General features: G+C 40.9%; 1 protein-coding gene across 2 annotated transcripts; it reads left to right on the top strand.

The window, feature by feature from the left end:
• Positions 1-514: 514 nt before the first annotated feature.
• On the top strand, positions 515-15,900 carry GORASP2 (golgi reassembly stacking protein 2). 2 transcript variants are annotated; one of them, XM_053982856.1, is made up of 11 exons: positions 578-638; positions 5,707-5,819; positions 8,924-9,004; positions 9,734-9,937; positions 10,408-10,494; positions 10,949-11,079; positions 11,673-11,805; positions 11,931-12,054; positions 12,415-12,501; positions 14,078-14,173; positions 14,862-15,900. In XM_053982856.1, the coding sequence occupies exons 4-11, from the start codon at positions 9,794-9,796 to the stop codon at positions 15,179-15,181; spliced, it is 1,122 nt and encodes a 373-aa protein (XP_053838831.1). In that variant the 5' UTR covers positions 578-638; positions 5,707-5,819; positions 8,924-9,004; positions 9,734-9,793; the 3' UTR covers positions 15,182-15,900. The 2 variants fall into 2 exon arrangements, with proteins under 2 accessions (XP_053838829.1, XP_053838831.1); XM_053982854.1 differs by lacking the exon at positions 5,707-5,819 and having other exon boundaries at positions 515-638.
• Positions 15,901-17,955: the final 2,055 nt, after the last annotated feature.

Below are 17,955 nucleotides of genomic sequence, written 5' to 3'. Positions count from 1 at the left end.
CCAGCGGCTCTCCCCGCTCCCACAGGTCTCTGCTGCTGCTGCTGCTGCGTGTCGGCAGCGAGGATCGGCCCCGTTATCGCGCTGAAGTTTGCGGTGCATGCCTGAAACGGGTTAATCCAAGATTCGGCCCTTGGGCAGCATTTCCCGCTTCTCTGTACCCGTGCGCTGCTCCTCCCGCTCCCGCTCCAGCTCCCAGACGGGTTCTTGCGCTCCCGGCGTCGCCCCGCAGCCCCGACCGGCTCGGCCTCGCACGGGGAGCGGCGCTCGGAGCTCCAGAGAGCTGTGGGAGTAGAGAAGGCAGCATAGGTTATCGCCTGCCACCTTTATGTTCTGTGCACACACGTACCACACCTTACTCATGCAGCTAACACGAATAAATTAATTCACTCTTCCCGTCTGGCACCCTCGGGTGCCCCCGCCCCGCACATGGCGCCGCCGCACTCGGCCGCCAGGGGGCGGCAGGGCTCCAGACAGGAGCGCGCGGCCGTGGCCCCTCGCGGCCGCCGTAGGGCCCGCCCGGCGCCGGGCGGGGGCAGCGCGCGGTGCCACGTCCCCGTCGCGGCGCGTTTGCGGCCATGGGCGCCTCGCAGAGCATCGACATCCCCGGCGGTGGCACCGAGGGCTACCACGTCCTGCGGGTAAGGGCGGCGCCGCCCGGCCGGGCGCCCCGGACACTCAGCACGGCGGCGGCCCGTGGGCGCGGGGCCTGTCCCGCCGTGGGGCCGCGCTGGAGCTGCGCGGGGGCTCCCGGGGAGGCCCCGACGCGCTCCCCGCTCGGCCCCGGGGACGCGCTTGGACAGCGGGGCCACCGGGGCGGTGAGGTGCGCCGGGCCTGCGCTGCCGCTCCCGGACCGGGGAAGTTTGGAGGAAGAATTGATCCGGAATAAACAAATCCCGGGCCGGGTCGTGCCGCCAGGTTGTGCCTCCGTATGAGCAGGCCGGCGGGCTGGCGCATGGGAGGCGATGCTGGGCTTGGGCAGCCTTTGAGGGCGAGGCGGCCTCTCGCCCAGCAGACGCTGCTCACACCCCAGCCCGCGAGTCTGGCCCCGAGGTGCTCCAGGGATAACGTGTCAGGCTGCTCCTGGTCGCTGCATCATGGACTGGAGGGGAGTGGGCTGTAGCTGCTGCCACTCCGCAGTAGTTCAGGAGTGCCGGATCAAGGTGCTCACATGCCAGCACACCTGAGGGCTGCAGCTCCAGTGGAAGTACTGCTTTTCATAGTTACATTGGTTTTGTTTCACATTGTGGCCACAAAACCTTGTATGCGAAATACAAAATACCTTATTAGGCTGCATGCTTGAGGTTTTGTGAACAGCCATTTGAAAGCCCTTCCTTTTGCTTTCAGTGAGCAGAACGGCTCCCAGGTCGTGCTGTGGAACCTGAGGCACTGGGGTACAGGGACTTTGCTGGGCACTCCCTGCCCACACCACGGTGCCTCTGCCGCTGTAGCCGGGCTGTGAGTGCGCTCACTCTGGGTGCCGTGCTGGGCTGGTGTGTTTGTTGGAATTGGAGCCTTTTGGATAAGTTCTCTGCTTTTGAGAAGCACATACTGATGTTCTAATCAAATCCATACATTCTGTTAAAATTTATGTATGGACAAAAGTCACAGTGGATTTTTTCCTCCCTTTTAATAAGGGAGGAAAAAATACGGTATATAAAAGTCCGGTGTTACTAATTTATGTTAGTCCACTTTGTTTTCTCCTTTTCCCCCACAGAAACTATTGTGCAGGCTGGTAAAACTGGCAGACTTTTTGTCCTTTTTTAGCATAGTACAATGTAAATTTCATTAACTTTTTACTTTGGAGACTTGTAAAACCAGTATGTACTTTGCAGTTAGAGTATCAGTTACATCAGATTTATGAGTTCATACTGTTTGATTAAAGCATGTTAAAAAATTGAGATTAATCTCTTTTATGAAGTAGAATCTACTCCTTTTTGCTTGTAATCTTGCTTGGATCTGGTGCCTTTTGTTCTCCTTTAGGCACTTTTTTGTTGTCATGTTTTTGCTATGACCCAAAATTGCAGCGTTTGATTGCCAGTCTTTGTAAATGTAATTGAGAGGTGGACATTAAAGGAGTTGATTTCCAAGAGGACATTCTTATTTGTATTAAAAGCAGGAAAGGACCTGCCTGTTGTTTTAAAATGACTGATAGCTTTATTTTTCACTGCCTTGTCTTACTGATATCCTGACATGCCACTATTACTATTAATTACTAGAGTGATTACTATTAGTCTGTGCACAGGCATCTTAAACTTCATCATGATCCCAGCCTAACAGTGATAATTTGGGGTGTTTTTATTGAAATGCATGTGGCATGCATGAATGTGACTAGAATTTCCCTCTAAATGTTTCCCAAGTTTAATTTTCCAGTTGCCATTCTGTAGTAAGTTTGTTACAGACAGCTTTGGGCTCGCACTGTTAGAGGAGCTCTGCAAGTGCTCTGCCTGCATGGATTGACCTTCAGTAGGACTTGGGGTCAAGCAGAGCTGCTTTTTTGTTCTAATTTACTCTCAAGTACATTTTCCTTCTGAGCTCAGTACTTTAATGAAGTAAATGAGAATGGTAGAAGGAAAACAGCAGTAGCCTTCCAGTGTTACAGATCTAATTCGAGTAAGATCAGATTTCTTTGATAACACCAAACTTCTGTAAATAATGTAAAGTGATTGCTTAAAAGATTTCATAACTGTGGGAAAATTAGAGAAATGTCAGAATAGTTTTTCAATTACTGGAAGAAATTGTTTGGGTAAGGCAGATAAATGAAAATATGTTTTAAATGGCCGTGAAACAAAGAGTTTACATTGTTCAGTGTGGCTGTAGGAGTCAAGCACAAGTTGCCGGATGGATGAGCAGACTGAGACTGTTGCAAGTTACAGGTTTTTTACAGTGAGACTTTTAGACTCACTGCAGTACATGCTGTCTCCCCACAAAACTAGTAAAAACTCTCTCTCTGCTCACTTTAAACAGGAACAGAAATATATGCAGCAAGTGAACACTACCATCATTAATTTTCGATATAAGATTTGCAGATTACTAAATTCTTTTGGCTACTTCTGCTGATATTCAGTGCAATGTTGCTTTCATCGTGAGCTTTATCAGCAGTGCAGTTGGAACAGGAATTAAAAACCCTCCAGGGCTGAGGCACTGGAAAAGGAAAAGAATTTCATCATATGCATACTTGACAGCAGAAGTTGCTCTGGGTTGTATTGTTGGTGTTCTAGACATTAAAATGTAGGTGGGGTTTGTTTTGTTTTGTTTTTGTGGGTTTTTGGGTGTTTTTTTTTTTTTTTGGTAAGAGGGAGAAAAAGTTACCAAGTGTTCTGCTGCCCGAGTCTCTTCATAAGTAGACCTAGTAATGAGTCATTTGTTTGAAGCAGTTCTCCTCAAGTTTCCTTTATCATAAGGTGTGTGGCTGATTAGACCAACTGGCTGACTCTGTGTATTGCTCAGTATGTGTTTGTTTCTGCTCTTCAAAACAGAATGAAGGAAAATTTTGAGTCATTTTCTTGCTCAGCAGTGTGAAACTGCTGTAGTTTGCCCAAGCTGATGTAATGACCTGACACTTTCTTCAGCTAGTAGATGATGTCACAACATCCCAATGGCTGGGGGGCACAGTGACTGGAAAATGGCCCAGTGGAAAAAGTCCAGGGGTGCTGGTTGACAGCAGCTGAACATGAGCCAGTATGCCCAGGTGGCCAAGGCAGTGGCATCCTGGCCTGTATCAGGAATAGTGTGGCCAACAGGGCCAGGACAGTGATTGTCCTCCTGTACTGGGCACTGCTGAGGTCACACCTCGAGTGCTGTGTCCAGTTCGGGGCTCCTCAGTACAAGACAGACTCTGAAGACTTTGGAACAGGTTCTGAGAAGCTCTGGAGCACAACTCCAGAGCTGTGAGAGGCAGCTGAGGGTGCTCAGTTTTTAGCCTGGAGAAGAGGAGCTCCGGGGAGACCTCATGGCTCTCCACAGCTCCAGTGCAGGAGCTGTGCAGAGAGGGTGCAGCAAAGTGGGGGTCAGCTTCTTCTCTTAGGTAACAAGTGATGAAACACCTCAAGCCTCAAGTTACAGCAGGAGATATTTAGAGACTGGATTTTAGGAAAACTTTCTTCATCAAAAGGATGGCCAGGTATTGGAATAGGCTGCCCAGGGAAGTGGTTTAATCACTATCCCTGAAAACATTCAGAACACATGTAGATGTGGCCTTTGAGTTAGATTTAATGGTGAACTTGACAGTGCTGGGTTAGCGGTTGGACTCAATGATCATAGAGGTCTTTCCAAACTAAATTGTTGTAAGATTCTATGTAAGAATTCTTATGTGTGAGAAATTTGTATGCTGCCATGTTACGTGGTGTTCTCCCTAAAAGACAGTGAGCAGCAGTGCCCAAAGTTTAGACTTCCCACTCTTGTTTGTGTGCTTCGGTTTGTTGTAACAGTGATACAAACATGCTGCATGAAGTGACCTTTTAAGGGAGGTTCACATTTTAAAAGCCTAAATTAAATTCTCTGTGCTAAAATAAAAGGTTATCTACATATATAGAATCTGTTTTCTTACCAAAAACTTACAAAGCTTTTTCTTTTGAAAACTGTGTTTCATCAAGAAATTAAATTCAGTTATACAATGTAATGTATTAAAATAACTGACAGAAATCAAAGAGATTCTGCACATCTAACAGGAATTGCTTATATATGATACGTAATGAAATTTTACTGCCACTTGTGGAGTGGATGGAAAAACTACAAAAAAACCTTTCAGTATTTCTTTGCTAATAAAGTAGAATACTGGGAAGAGTTTCTTATGTGGGGAAAGAAAGAAAGCCTTGGAAGTTGTGTATTTAATGCTTGAAGCTAAGTTTCTGAAAGTTTAAAAACTAGTATAAGATAGCTGACTTTCAGAAGTCAGAACTTTCATCAGCCTCTGAAAAATGCACATTTCAGTGCATTTCATTTGCAGTTGCACTGCTGTCTTGGGGCTTTGAATTGTGACCACTGTGCTGCTGAGCAGACGTCTTAAAATATATAATGTGCAATGTATACTGTGTAGGCACAGAATGATAGTGTTGGGAACAGTGTTCAGCAAAGAAAAACTTCATGTATTTACCAGGAAAGTCTTTTCAGTACTGCAAATTAAAATTGGTGTATTGACCTTGAAATCTTTTTCCTGTTTAATTCTTGACAGTGAAATAAAAGTGAAATCAGTGTGTGATCTATGTACTCAGCAGCCCTGCTGTCATCTTGGTGAGAAACTGAAACCCTGCAGCACTGTGTGAGGCCCTTTTCTATCCTCTGATATTCAGCATTTGATAGAGGTTTTCTTAATTTGCTCTTAAAAAGCTCTGGTGTTGCATTGCCACAGCTTCTTTGTATTTTCTGTACACTGTCTCTGTTGTTAGAAAATCATGGCATTTACCCATACGGGTCTGTGACTTGTATTTCTGAAATAACAGCTGGCTTTGAGAGACTCATGCTTCCCAAGCTGCTGGGGATGGTATCTTGCCTGCAGTAGCATCTGTTGTAAATGATATTACTTGGTTATTTCTCAGCAATTATTCAATTACAAAGGCAAGTTACTAAGTACCTACTTGGGGCACCCAGCAAAGCTGCATAAAGCCAAATTGCTCAGGAGGCACAGAGTTTATGTATGTATCCATGGAAACTTTATTATCTCCGTCCTTAGTAGAGGTGGAATAATTTGTGTCCTTGTATTTTCTAAGGTCCCTGGTTATCCTTTGTTGCTGTAGCTCCTGGAAGAGAATCCTGGCCACAGAGCTTGGAGCAGAGAGCTGTGTTGTCATTTGGCACTGTGTGGTGGTGATGAATTGGGCAGGTAGTGACTGAAAGTAAGATGATGTGACAAAATCTGCATGGGGTCAGTGCGATTGCTGTGCAGGGCTTAGCATATCACTTCTTTAAGGGGGAGACTTTTCATGTGGAATGAACTCAGAATTTCTGGGAGTGCCAGGTGTAAACATGCTTTTCTATCAGTGGAGATAGGCTAGGGAAATAGGAAACTTTGTGACAACCTGTGCATGGCAGGATGACAGAAGGGATGCGCATACCTGCTTCTGAGGTGTGATTGACACAAATATAAGAGTTTGATTTCTTTCAGCTACAGCTTCCTGGTAGTTTTTACATGCCCACTTAGAAACAAACCATGCAGAGGTGTTTGGGATTGTGATGGGTTTGGGGCAAGGAGTTCAACATCTGAAGATACCTTCTGCAAACTAATCATTTGGAACTTGGAAACTCTCTCAGTCCCTTCATCAGTTTGGGGCAGAACACAGATTTGGTATTCTAAGTAAATTATTTATCCTTCCCAGGTGTCAGTGAGCTTGACATTGGTGGATGCTGAACATATGTAGTTCTTATTTATTGTGTGTACTCCATCTCATTTCAAGAAGTTGCTCTATTGAATACTGGCCACTCTTGGCTCACAGTGTTCAGGATACAATCTCTTGGAGGTCATTAGGGAGGGATATTGTCAGGATGCAGGGAGATTGTTGTGATTTTGGTATGGTTTGGTTTTTTATTTCAAAGAAGTTAATTTAGAAATGGAGGAAAATCTCTGAATGAGATGAAGTCTGGCCTTTCATAATTTCAAGGCCATGACATGTATCCAGTCCCAAAAATCTGATGTGTTATGCTGGCTGTACTGATTTTTAATGTTGAGGTTTAATTAACGCATGTTATGTCTTTAAAACTGTTTTCCCAGAAAGTTCTGAAACCATCTGCTGATATAATTTTGGTATAAAGCCTGCATGTCAGGTTCATTAAAAACACAAACTGTAAGTTCCTGTATGGCCTATGCAATAGATGGTGGAATAAGAGAGAGAGAGGTTATTGGAGTATTTTCATGTCACCTCTCTAAACTGAGGGAAGAACAACAAACAGTGTAAACTCATCCTACAATCACTACTCAAACCCAGGAAAGGAGAGGATATTTTGAATTACTTGATTACAAGAGAAACTGCAAGTGAGAATACCATTATGGATCATGTCTATAGGAAAGCAAAGTTTTTAAATTCTCCTTTCAGAAAACTGTTTAACCTCTCTTTGGCGGGCAGGTCTCAAGTATTCAACGTAGTAAGTAAATGCTTTGTACATTTGGGGAGAATAATTCATATAGTGAATTTTAGCCTCTCTGTGGCTTTTCTCCTAAGCTAAAATTTCTGTTTGTGGAGGCTGTCCTCAGGTAACCATACATTATTGCAAGTTTGAATATCTACAGTTAAATGAGCTCTAGAAACAGTCCACAAATGCCAAATTCACATCCACAATGTGCTGGGAGTTTCTGTGCAGCTGGAGCCAGGGTGTCTGCCCCATGCAGCTTAGCTTGTACTTTTACCTTATTACCTGGTGCACAGTCTGATCTCTGGTTGTTCTTGGTGAGAAGTACCTGGAACAGACAAGTTGAGTAACATGGAGGCAGTAGTTTGAATCTAGTTAGAGGGACTGCAGGATATTTGGTGACTGGGAGATGTGGTTCCATATACTTAATATTTGGAGAGGGAGAATACCTGTACCCCAGCTGTGGGGAATTATTTCCAAGGAGCATAAAGACATCTCAAAGAAACACTTTTACAGATGCACTTCAAGTCTTAGTTAGAAATTATAAATGTGGACTTTGGGGATGTTATTGTTGCCTCAATGATTCTTATTACTTTGGGATGTTGTTGATTTCATACGTTTTTGCTGCTTTACAAATCATGGACAGCAGTCAATGTGTGTGTGATGTGATTCTGGAATTACTAATTACAGACTTAGGTTATGTGACTAATGTTCTAAACTTTGGGCATCTGTTACCCACAAGTAATCTGAGTTTTTTCCAAACTCTGATTTTGTGAATGTGTTGGGCAGAGATAAATAAAATTTATAGAAGAACAGTTTTATTAGTAATCAAGCACTTTTAAAAGTCCATATTAGAATATTTTGTTCTAGATAAGTCATACTAAGAAAATTCAGTTCCTGCAGAATCAGGCCAGTATTGAACAATCAAATAAATTTCTACCACTTCTGTCAGGTAGAATAATATGGAATGTAAGGCACCACACTGTAAAGGGTAATGTTTTTTAGATCTTTTTGGAAGGTGACTGTAGTACATAAAAGAAAAATACAGTGGGTAAAATGAATCAGCTTCCACTCAGAAAGTGTCCTTGCCAAAAAAGCTGTAGGAAGAATCTGACAGCCATGTTAGAGTTACTTTTCATTGTCAGCAATGCAAGCAATAGTGAAAAAATAACACTGGCAAAATGTCTCTCAGTTACTCCATTTGGAATTAAAAGCATACTTTTAGCTTCTGGCAGTAGTGTGTATCCAAAACTTAGGCCTTGTTTTAGTGGAGTGGTTGAATTATGTGAGCTGCCATGGCTGCAAAGTTGCATGTCTCTTTTCCTGCAACTTGAAGGTCTGTTAATGAAATCATTGGTTGTACAGATGCCCTCTGTGTCTCAAGAGTCACCAGGTGATGTTTAATCACGAGATAACAACCTGTGCTTACAGATGTGACTCTCCTATTCCTTTAGTAAGCATAAGATAAAAAGCAAGGTCCAATGTTGGTACTGCTGTGGAAAGATAGTACTTTTTAACCAACCTTTTCAGAATTCATTAACCTTGTCCTTTTGGAATAATCTCCTTTCATGAAACAAATACTTACAACTTATCTGATAAAACTGTTAAGCACTACTTTTCCAAGGAAGTGGCTACTGCTGTGTCATTCCTCAATTTATAAATTACTAATTCTTTTGAAATCTATTTTTTTAAGGGAGGGGTTTTTTGGTTCTATAGATGATGATATTATATTTGAATATTTTAAAATTATATGTACAAACATTAGTAGCTTCTAGAACTATGGTTAGCAAAAGTAGAAATATAATTCTAATCTATGAATCAGCATTGGAACACTTTTACTAAATTCTTGTTCAACTTTGTTAGGTACAAGAGAACTCACCAGGGCATAGAGCTGGATTGGAGCCATTCTTTGATTTTATAGTGTCCATTAATGGTTCAAGATTGGTAAGTGTGTTGCTATTTTATAACTTTTAATATAAACAATGTGTTGAGAATCTGATACTTATAGGTAAACCAATGGATTTGTTTTATATAAATGTATATAAAATATTTCTTCTTACTTTAAAATGAGGAGGGCAAATCGCATCAGGAATTGATTTCCTTCACCCTATAGGAACAGTTCTATTGAGTTTAGCTGGAGGATAAGACAGACACGCTCTGTGCAGACATCTGCACCAAGACAGAATTGCCTGCTGATCCACCCCTCACGGCTTATGCTAGTGCCTTCCTAGTTCTGTTTGCTTCCATGAGAACTCACAAACTTCACATAGTCCAAACAGGTTGAAAAGCTGCTGTCAGAGCTGCTGGCTGGGTGGGAGGCATGGGGGGAGCTTTCAAACAGAGCTATCATCAAACAACAGACCATCATAGCAGTGGAAAAAAACAGCTGTGGGAAGCTCTGTGCCAGTATGCCTGGATTCAAGAAAGCCTCTGAACCAACTGAAGTGTTTTCACTTCAGACTTGGAAAGTATGACCTGTTACTGTGAAGTCCTAGGGGTTTTCTGGAGTTGTATTCTAGAATTGTGAAGGGACTGAAAACTTGTTACAAAGCAGCTGTTAATACATGTTGTGGTAATGTGCAGTGTTAGCACCTTTGGAATACAAGTGTTGCTGTAGAACCAAATGCTTGTTCTGTCAAACACTGACCCAAGCTCTTCTTTAAACATTCGCAGAATAAAGACAATGACACTCTCAAGGACCTGCTGAAAGCAAATGTTGAAAAACCTGTAAAAATGCTTGTGTACAGTAGCAAAACACTGGAACTGAGAGAAACATCTGTAACCCCTAGCAACATGTGGGGTGGGCAGGGCCTGCTGGGAGTGAGCATTCGCTTCTGCAGCTTTGATGGGGCTAATGAAAACGTCTGGCACGTCTTGGTACGTATGGACTTGGAAGTGTTCTCATTACTGGTGCTTCTGTCTTCCTGTTGAAAAGTAACTTGCACAGGATGTAGCTAACAAGTCATGAGATCAAACTGGTCTCATTGATCAAACTGGCTTTGATTGATTTTGGGTTTGGGAAGACTTTTGAACCTTCTTTGAGCCTTCTGTTAGGCTTTGAGAAATCTCTACAAATTCATTTCCCAAACAAATGTATATTTGTGACTATATTGTCAAGTCTTGTATTTAAATGAATGGGTTTGTACAATATTCAGAGATACTATATTTGGTACAACACCAGAACCATATGGAAAGGGACTCCCATAGAGCCAGTGTTTCATTAGTTCATTACTGTGTTGAAAACTTGACCAGTTTATCTGACGCAGAGCTTGTGTGAAGTGCATCTGTCTGTTCTGCTATACCCTGACACTTACATAGTCTTTTGTAACTTTCCATCTTAAAACTAGGAAGTGGAGCCAAATTCTCCTGCTGCATTAGCTGGACTTAGACCTCATAGTGACTATATCATTGGAGCAGATACTGTCATGAATGAGGTAAGTATAAAAAATAAGGTCTTTATTTTTTTTTAAACTAAAAACCCAGTTGTTCCAGGCAGTTTGAAACATACCTGGCTCTGTCTCTGTTCAGCGTGGATGGAAATCAGGTACAAAGAGGAAGGAGCTCTGGCATGGTGCCTCTTCTTAAAGGCAATCTTGGAAATAAGAACTGCTCTTAAATGTCTTCATGAAGTCAGATACAAACTTTTGTATTCTAAAATTAGTATTTTGGATAGCAGATTTGAAATCTGGGTTGTGCCATATCTTCTGAGTTGTGCTAGCAAAACACATTTTAAAGTTGGCCTTTTGATAAAACAGCAACACTGCGGAAACTGCAACATGTGGCTGTTACCAGAGTCCATTACAGAAAGTCAGGACTAGGATGACTGATCTAATGCCAAATGATAAAATAAGGACAAGAAAGCCCTTGCTAATTTTTATCTTTTTGCAGTCTGAAGATCTCTTTTCCCTTATTGAAACGCATGAAGCAAAGCCATTAAAACTTTATGTGTACAACACAGACACAGATAATTGTCGGGAAGTGGTGATTACTCCAAATTCTGCCTGGGGTGGAGAAGGCAGGTAAGGAGACAATGTGTTACAGGGGGATGGGGCAACTTTCTTACAGCACCAGCCTGAAAACTACTGGGTTTAAGTTTCCTACAAAGACAAGGAAAGAGTGTTATTATATCAAAAGTGTTTCTGCTCTAATAAATTATATATTTACTTGAAATTCAGACGCACGTACTAATGAGAGGGGTGTAAATCAGTAAATTAGCTAGTGCAGAAGTGCATAAAGTGCAATGGTTCTTTCTGCATTAAATTCCAAATAGTCATTAGCTTGTGGTATATCCTTGAAGTATTGTGAGTAGCCAGAACACAGCACTGCAAATAACAGCTGTGAGTTGAATTCCAAGCTGTATACCTGCTTGGTTTAAATAATAATGAATTTTATTTTGTGCTGAGGATTTATTGCTAAAGCTACAGAACTTCCTTTCAATTGTTTTGTATTGATTATTTCTCGATAGAAAGTGAGGCAATGAGGGGCAGGAGGGGAACGTTGTACAGCATTTGCCTTGCAACTTGTTGGTGTCTTGAGTTGTTCATGTGTTGCTTGCTATAGTCTGTAGTTGTAATATCACTTACCTGACTTAAAAATCTTCATACTTTAAAAGCCTAGGATGTGGCATTGGTTATGGATATTTGCATAGGATACCTACTCGCCCATTTGAAGAGGGAAAGAAGATTTCTCTCCCAGGGCAGTTGCCTAGTGCATCTCTCAGTCCCCTCAAAGATGGTTTCACAGAGGTAAGTTGTGGTCCCTCTCCTTCAGCTTGATAAAAATGGATGATGATGTTTACTGCTTTTCTGCCTCTCTTGGTTCATGTAGAAACAAACCCTAATGATGCAACTTTCTTTTCTCTTTCAATAAGGTTCAGCTATCATCAGTTAATCCCTCAACCACCCTCCCTCCTGGGCCAGCAGGCCTTGAGCAGAGTCTTTCAGGACTTTCTATTAGCTCACCTTCAACTACTGTCAGTAATGTTCTCAGCACAGGTTGGTATTGTAGAGAGCTGACATGAAGTGTATGGCTTTTCTGACTTTTTTGTTCTCACAGATGTTTCTAATTAATTGAATAGAAGGCAGAAGAGAGAATAAAACTTTCTCCTAAATTTTTCTCAACAAAAAAGATTAATGTACTGGATTTGTGCCTTACTTGCTCACAAAACAGTTGCAAACAACTTCTATTAAAAATACCATGTGTATTACTTAGAACACTATTTGGCTTATCAGCATTTTAATGTTAAGGAAAATAGTAATTCTTCTGTAAGCAATTATTTATTTATACTCCTTAGGGAAAGAAGATGAAGTGTTGTATGCTTAAAATAAATGTTGTTTCTCTGTGTACCCCACCAGGTGTTCCAACAGTTCCGTTATTACCACCACAAGTCAGTCAGTCCCTTACCTCTATGCCACCAGTTAACCCAGCAACTACATTACCAGGTGAGTAGCTAAAATTTCTTAAAACATTTCTGAAACAAAAATCTTATGGGAGCAAGGGAAGAGACCTGCCTTTTCCACTGCTTTTTAGGGAAGGTATAACTTCATACAACTTATGCATTTCATATAAGATTTCTCTATACAACCTCTACAGTGTAAAAAACTATTTTTCTTGGAGTATGTCCACAGCATGTTTGTAGCACAGAGGAGTGACATGGCACAAGAGTTACAAGTTTACCTGTTAGCGTTCCCTGCACAGTGGATGCAGTATTCAGGATTTCTCCGGAAGGTTTTGCTTTGCTATTTGCAACATTTTAGGAAAACCTTTTTTAAATACTCAGCTTGATCATTATTCCTAGTATAAATACAGGGCTGACAATACAGAATTTATGTTGCAGTTACTGTTTCTGAATTATATAGGAATTTAAACTGGTATAATATAAAGAGCCTTTCTACAGTGTGGTTGTTTCCTGGTAATAATGAACATTTCAAATACTGCTGTTCCATTATTGTCCTTTTCTTCCCCAGCTGCCCAATTCACCCCTTCCCTAAACTCTGCAAATACAAGTTTTCTGTTCACCTTTTTCTCTGAATGTATCACTGCTTTTTTAAAAGCAAATTGAATATTTCTAGCAATTTGCATGGATGTCCTAGTGAAATTGTTCTTACTAAATATACTGGAGGCTTAAAATTTGAGTGAATTTGTATAAAGTTCAGCTTTTTTCAGATTAAAAAAAAAAAAAATTGCATATCTGACCTGAAAGCTCTTTGAATCAGATTATGTCAGACTTCATGGCAAATGAATTCAATGGTAGGTAAAGATGGCTGGGTTTTAATCAAAATCTCTATACAGTGGCCTTGCTTTAAGCCTTTTCTCCTCTCTGTCTTCAAACTGTAGTATCAACAGTTTATTTCTGAATTAGCCTTTTCTGAACTAAACCCAAAGTACGAATAGAGCCCTTGTCCCAGAAATTAAGCTCTTCTAAAGTGAAAATTCAGGAGCAGAAGGATGTTCCATAGCAAACACAGTGATGGAAGGGCATGTGTTGCATTCACTATATGTTTCTCTTCTACTTTCAGTCTTTTCTGACTTTGAAAGTTCCTTTGTCTTGCCTTTTGATATACATTTTTGTGATTAACTCTAGTCATGAACTAAGTAGAAAAGACTAATAATAGAGTAATCAATATTAGGGATCAGGGAATACTTATATTTAATCATATTATCATTGTTTGCCACTCAAATTGGGAATGGAGAACTTCTGGTATAGTGCTGTGGTGAAACAACTGCCTTTGTTGAAAGCTGAACTTGGAATGCAAACCTTCTAGTTCTGAAATAAGATTCTGCTTTCCTCAGAAAAATCTGAAAGGTTTGGGATTATGTATTTGCTAGTCCAGAATTCCTGCAGTAGGTATCTGTTCTCACTGTGCGACTTAAAAGCTGAAATTCAGGTGAATTTGCATTCTTCCATGTAAAAATTATAATTAAGATAAAGCATGTTTTAAATTATCGGCAATATCTTAAGAAACAGAAAAAGACAATTTTAAATTTTCAGCTGTAACTGTTCCACTCTTCTCTTAGGTCTGATGCCATTACCAGCAGGGCTTCCTAACCTTACTGATCTGTCCAAACTTAATTTACCTGCACCACAGATTGTTCCAGAAATGATACAGCCTGGTATGTGCTTCTGCAAACTCTGTAATTAGAGTTATCCTTGACCGTCTAATTTAGACCCATCTGGGGGTTTCCTGAAGGGGATAAATTAAGTGCTTGCCTGAGATGGGAGCGGATGTTAGTGCCCAGATCAGGTAGATGAGGAATATGTATTTAGATACACTAATTCTAAATCTGTGTCTGTGTTTAGATGTTTTATTTTTTTATTACCTGATTTATATCTCAGAAGAGATTGTGCCAAAAGTGAAAGAATATTGGTTTTGGGTAAAAGAAAATATTAAGTGTTTCTTTGTAAGATAGGTGAGGAGATTGGAGCTCCCTGAACTGAATGCCAGAATTATTAACTAATATTGGATTTATAATTTTGAATTCAGCAAAACTGCTGAAGGTGCTCATGGAACAAGCAAAAAGGTACTGGAAGCTTGTGTGGAATATGGTTTTTGTTAACTTCTTGTTTCTGGCAGTTTCAGTGAAGGCCAGAAAAACCTAATCATCAGTGTTAATGCATTAAGTACCTAGTCTTCTGGGGAGGTACAAGCAACCTTGAATTTACTCTGATTCTTCAATTCTGAAATCTGAAAAGTGTCAGGCTTGAAATGAGCCTGCTGAGTCAGTGCTGCACAAACACCATTTGAGCTGTCTGTGGTGTGCAGCAGCTCACTGCCTTTTTTTCCCCCTTTTTTCTCTTTAGGTTTGCAACCCCTTCCCCCCTTGCCACCTCTGCATCTAATGGGAATAACGCCTCTATCAATGCCACCCAAGTGTGTTCCTATGCTTCCCTTGGTCACAGAGGCATCTACAGTGCCTACAGATTTGCTTCCCTCTATTACTCCAGCTGGAAGCTTTTCCATCAACCCTGGCACTACTGAAAATGTAGAGGATACCTCTGCACTCACCTTGGATAGTGCTACTCCAACTTCCAGGGCAACAATTGTTGACAGATCAAATGAATCTTCCGCAGTTAATGAAAAAACAACTGGAATCACAGATACACAAGCTTCTGAATCATAACTCCAGATCACGCTGTTGGATTGGCTTGGTATTTATTTAGCCATGGGATACATATTTGAAAAGCAAGCTATCATTAAATTCATACTAGTTTGTACTTAATCTTTAGAAGTCCTGTAAATAATATGGAGGTATAATAAAAATAAAAGGGGATTTATAAAGTGTGGGGGGGAGGAAGAACTTGTATGTTACCAAAAAAAAGTCAAGGTGGTAAATAGAGTTCCACTGCCAAACTCTGAGGTATATGTTTTTACTATAGGCTGACAGCCTTACCCTGCTAGGCTTGTCCTTGCTTATAATTAGCAATTTTTGCTTCTGACAGAAATGAAGCAGGTCCTGCGTGTGACATTTACGTACCATAGTTCTTGTTCTTTGCAAGTATCTTGTTTCTACAGTGGGGATGAGAATGTTTAGTCTGAGTTGTGAATTTTAATGCTGGAAAACTTCCACCTAAAGATATTTCTGTTAAAATTGCTGAGTGGCCTGTTAACTGACATGTTGTTATTCAGCCTGTACACAAATCTTTGTCTTTAAGCTCTGGAGAGATGCTCAAGCCATGTTACGTGACCACTGCTGCGTTGTTTCATACACCCACTGTAAAATGGCATTTGGAAGGGAATATATGGAATGTTAAATGTAGCACACAATTTGGCACTTCATGACTACTGTAAGATGAATTAATGGATTAAGCATACATATAGCAATAAATTCCTCGAATTTTATTATTTGTGTGACAAAATAGCACTTTTTTTTTTAATTCTTTAAGTCTCATTTAACTTCTTAGTTTAGCTCTCTCTATCACAGATCTGTGAAAGAGCCCCCTTCCTGAGGAATGGGTCCAAGAGGTAATGCCAGACATCTTAATGGCAGGCAAGAGCAGCACTTGTGGTTAAATCCATTGCAGCAATGAGTCATTAAATCTGCCTGCAGATGATTCGTACTTGGCTTTTTAAATTCATATTTAGGACAAAACTTGCAGATTAACTGTAGATGATATACTTGTAGAAACTGTTATGTGCACTGTAATCCAGGTGATAGCATTTGCTTTTGTTATCAGGTACAGTTGATGTGGAGAACTCTTCTGTACCACTCCAGTCCTTCTGTAATACTGGGATTTCATTTATATATGGTTGCTACAAGCATATGCAAACTTACCCATATCATCAGCAGGCTCGAGCTGAAGTCTGTCTCAACAGCTGTGTAATTAATTTTGGCAATGTAGCTTGCCTGAGCAGTGTTTGAAACCATAGTTGCTTCTGACTTCTGATCATAATGATAATGTCTCAAATAATTTGTTCAAGTGGAAGCCTTATCTAATACCTGTTGTCCTGTCTTACCTTTATCACCTAAGTATTTGTCTTTCCTCTGCCCTACTGCTGCACATTTCTCATCATCTGTTATGACAAAGCCCATGTCAAAGACAGACCCCCAAATACTTTTTCATACTGTAAGCAGTTTCTTTTCTCAGCTGCTTGGAGTGTGAAATCCCTCTGTCTTGCTAAGTAGGGTACTTGCTGTTTCTCAGAATGTATTTTTATTTACCTTTGTAAATCCACTGTCGTATACCTCAGAATTAAACCTTGACATGAGAAGAAGGATGTTCCCTCTTTTCTTTCCTCTAACAAAGAAAGTAGTTGGTATCAGGCTTCATTGAGCCACACAGGTCTAACAGCCTTTCCTGAAACTTTGTTCCAATACACTTCCAATGCAAGAAGAGTAAAAATATGCTTATCACAAACCAATTTAGAGCAGTTGCTGATTGTAATCAGATGTTTTTTACTAGAGTCCTTGGGTAGATGTTTTTGTTCTTGAACAAAAGTGTTCTCTGGAATGATTCTACACCTTGCAGCAGCAAGCTGCAAACTTTCATAGGTCTTGTGCACTTGTCTCTAGTAGCAGACAAAAGAAGATGCTTAGTCTGAAGTTTAACATTTCTGTTAGCTATTTTAAGTCTCTTGTTGCTGACTATATATCCAGCCTTTTAACAGCTACGAGAGCGGTGGAAGTAAGGCAGTGTTACCATCAGCAATTCTGCTGAAGAAAATGCAGCTTCAGATTTGGAGATGATTCAGTGGTGCAGATTTAAGCTGTAATCTCGCAGCTATAAAGTCATAAACATTGCGAAGTTGAACACTTAGTACTTAAAATGAAAACACAGGCCTTGAAGTCATACTGTCCTCGTTTTTCTAATTCCCCAACTCGATGTGATGAAATTGTACCTTAATCCTTCTAAGGGTCTCTTAATGACTTGATTTTCCCACCAAAAAGAGAGAGTAAGGAGGAATAGGAACTTAAGATACACCAAAGGACTGACAGCTGATATAGCCTTATTTTCATTAGTTCATATATTCAGCTGTTAATGAACAGTTAGGAACAGGCACATTAGTTTTATTTAAAGCATTGACACATGGAGTTCTTTAACAAGTCCTAACAGCAGATGAAAATAGATGTACCATGATCATCCCCAACCTTGCATGTAATTAAAAATTATTTACATGTGTATGACCTACTCTAAAATGAATACGGTAATTTCCTGCTCCACCAAAAGCTGATCTGGGGGCTGTGTTCACCGACACCCTGGATTTGTTGTGAGGACAGGGTTGCCTCGACAGCCATGTGAGCATGTGCTGAAGAAGTGCCTTTTGCAGTCTGATGCTATGCTGCTGCTCCAGGAAACAGCTGCTCGGGAGTGGGGGGGCGTCAGAAGGTGGGGTCTGAGCCTCTGAAAGCCATCTTTTTAATCCTGTCCACATCAAACCTCCTCGCGATTGGAGCTC

Source organism: Vidua macroura, chromosome 7, assembly GCF_024509145.1.
Source record: "Vidua macroura isolate BioBank_ID:100142 chromosome 7, ASM2450914v1, whole genome shotgun sequence".
In the NCBI taxonomy this organism is placed as follows: domain Eukaryota; kingdom Metazoa; phylum Chordata; class Aves; order Passeriformes; family Viduidae; genus Vidua; species Vidua macroura.
Note: the sequence above shows the minus strand (reverse complement) of the source record. Positions and strands in the feature narration are given on the sequence as shown.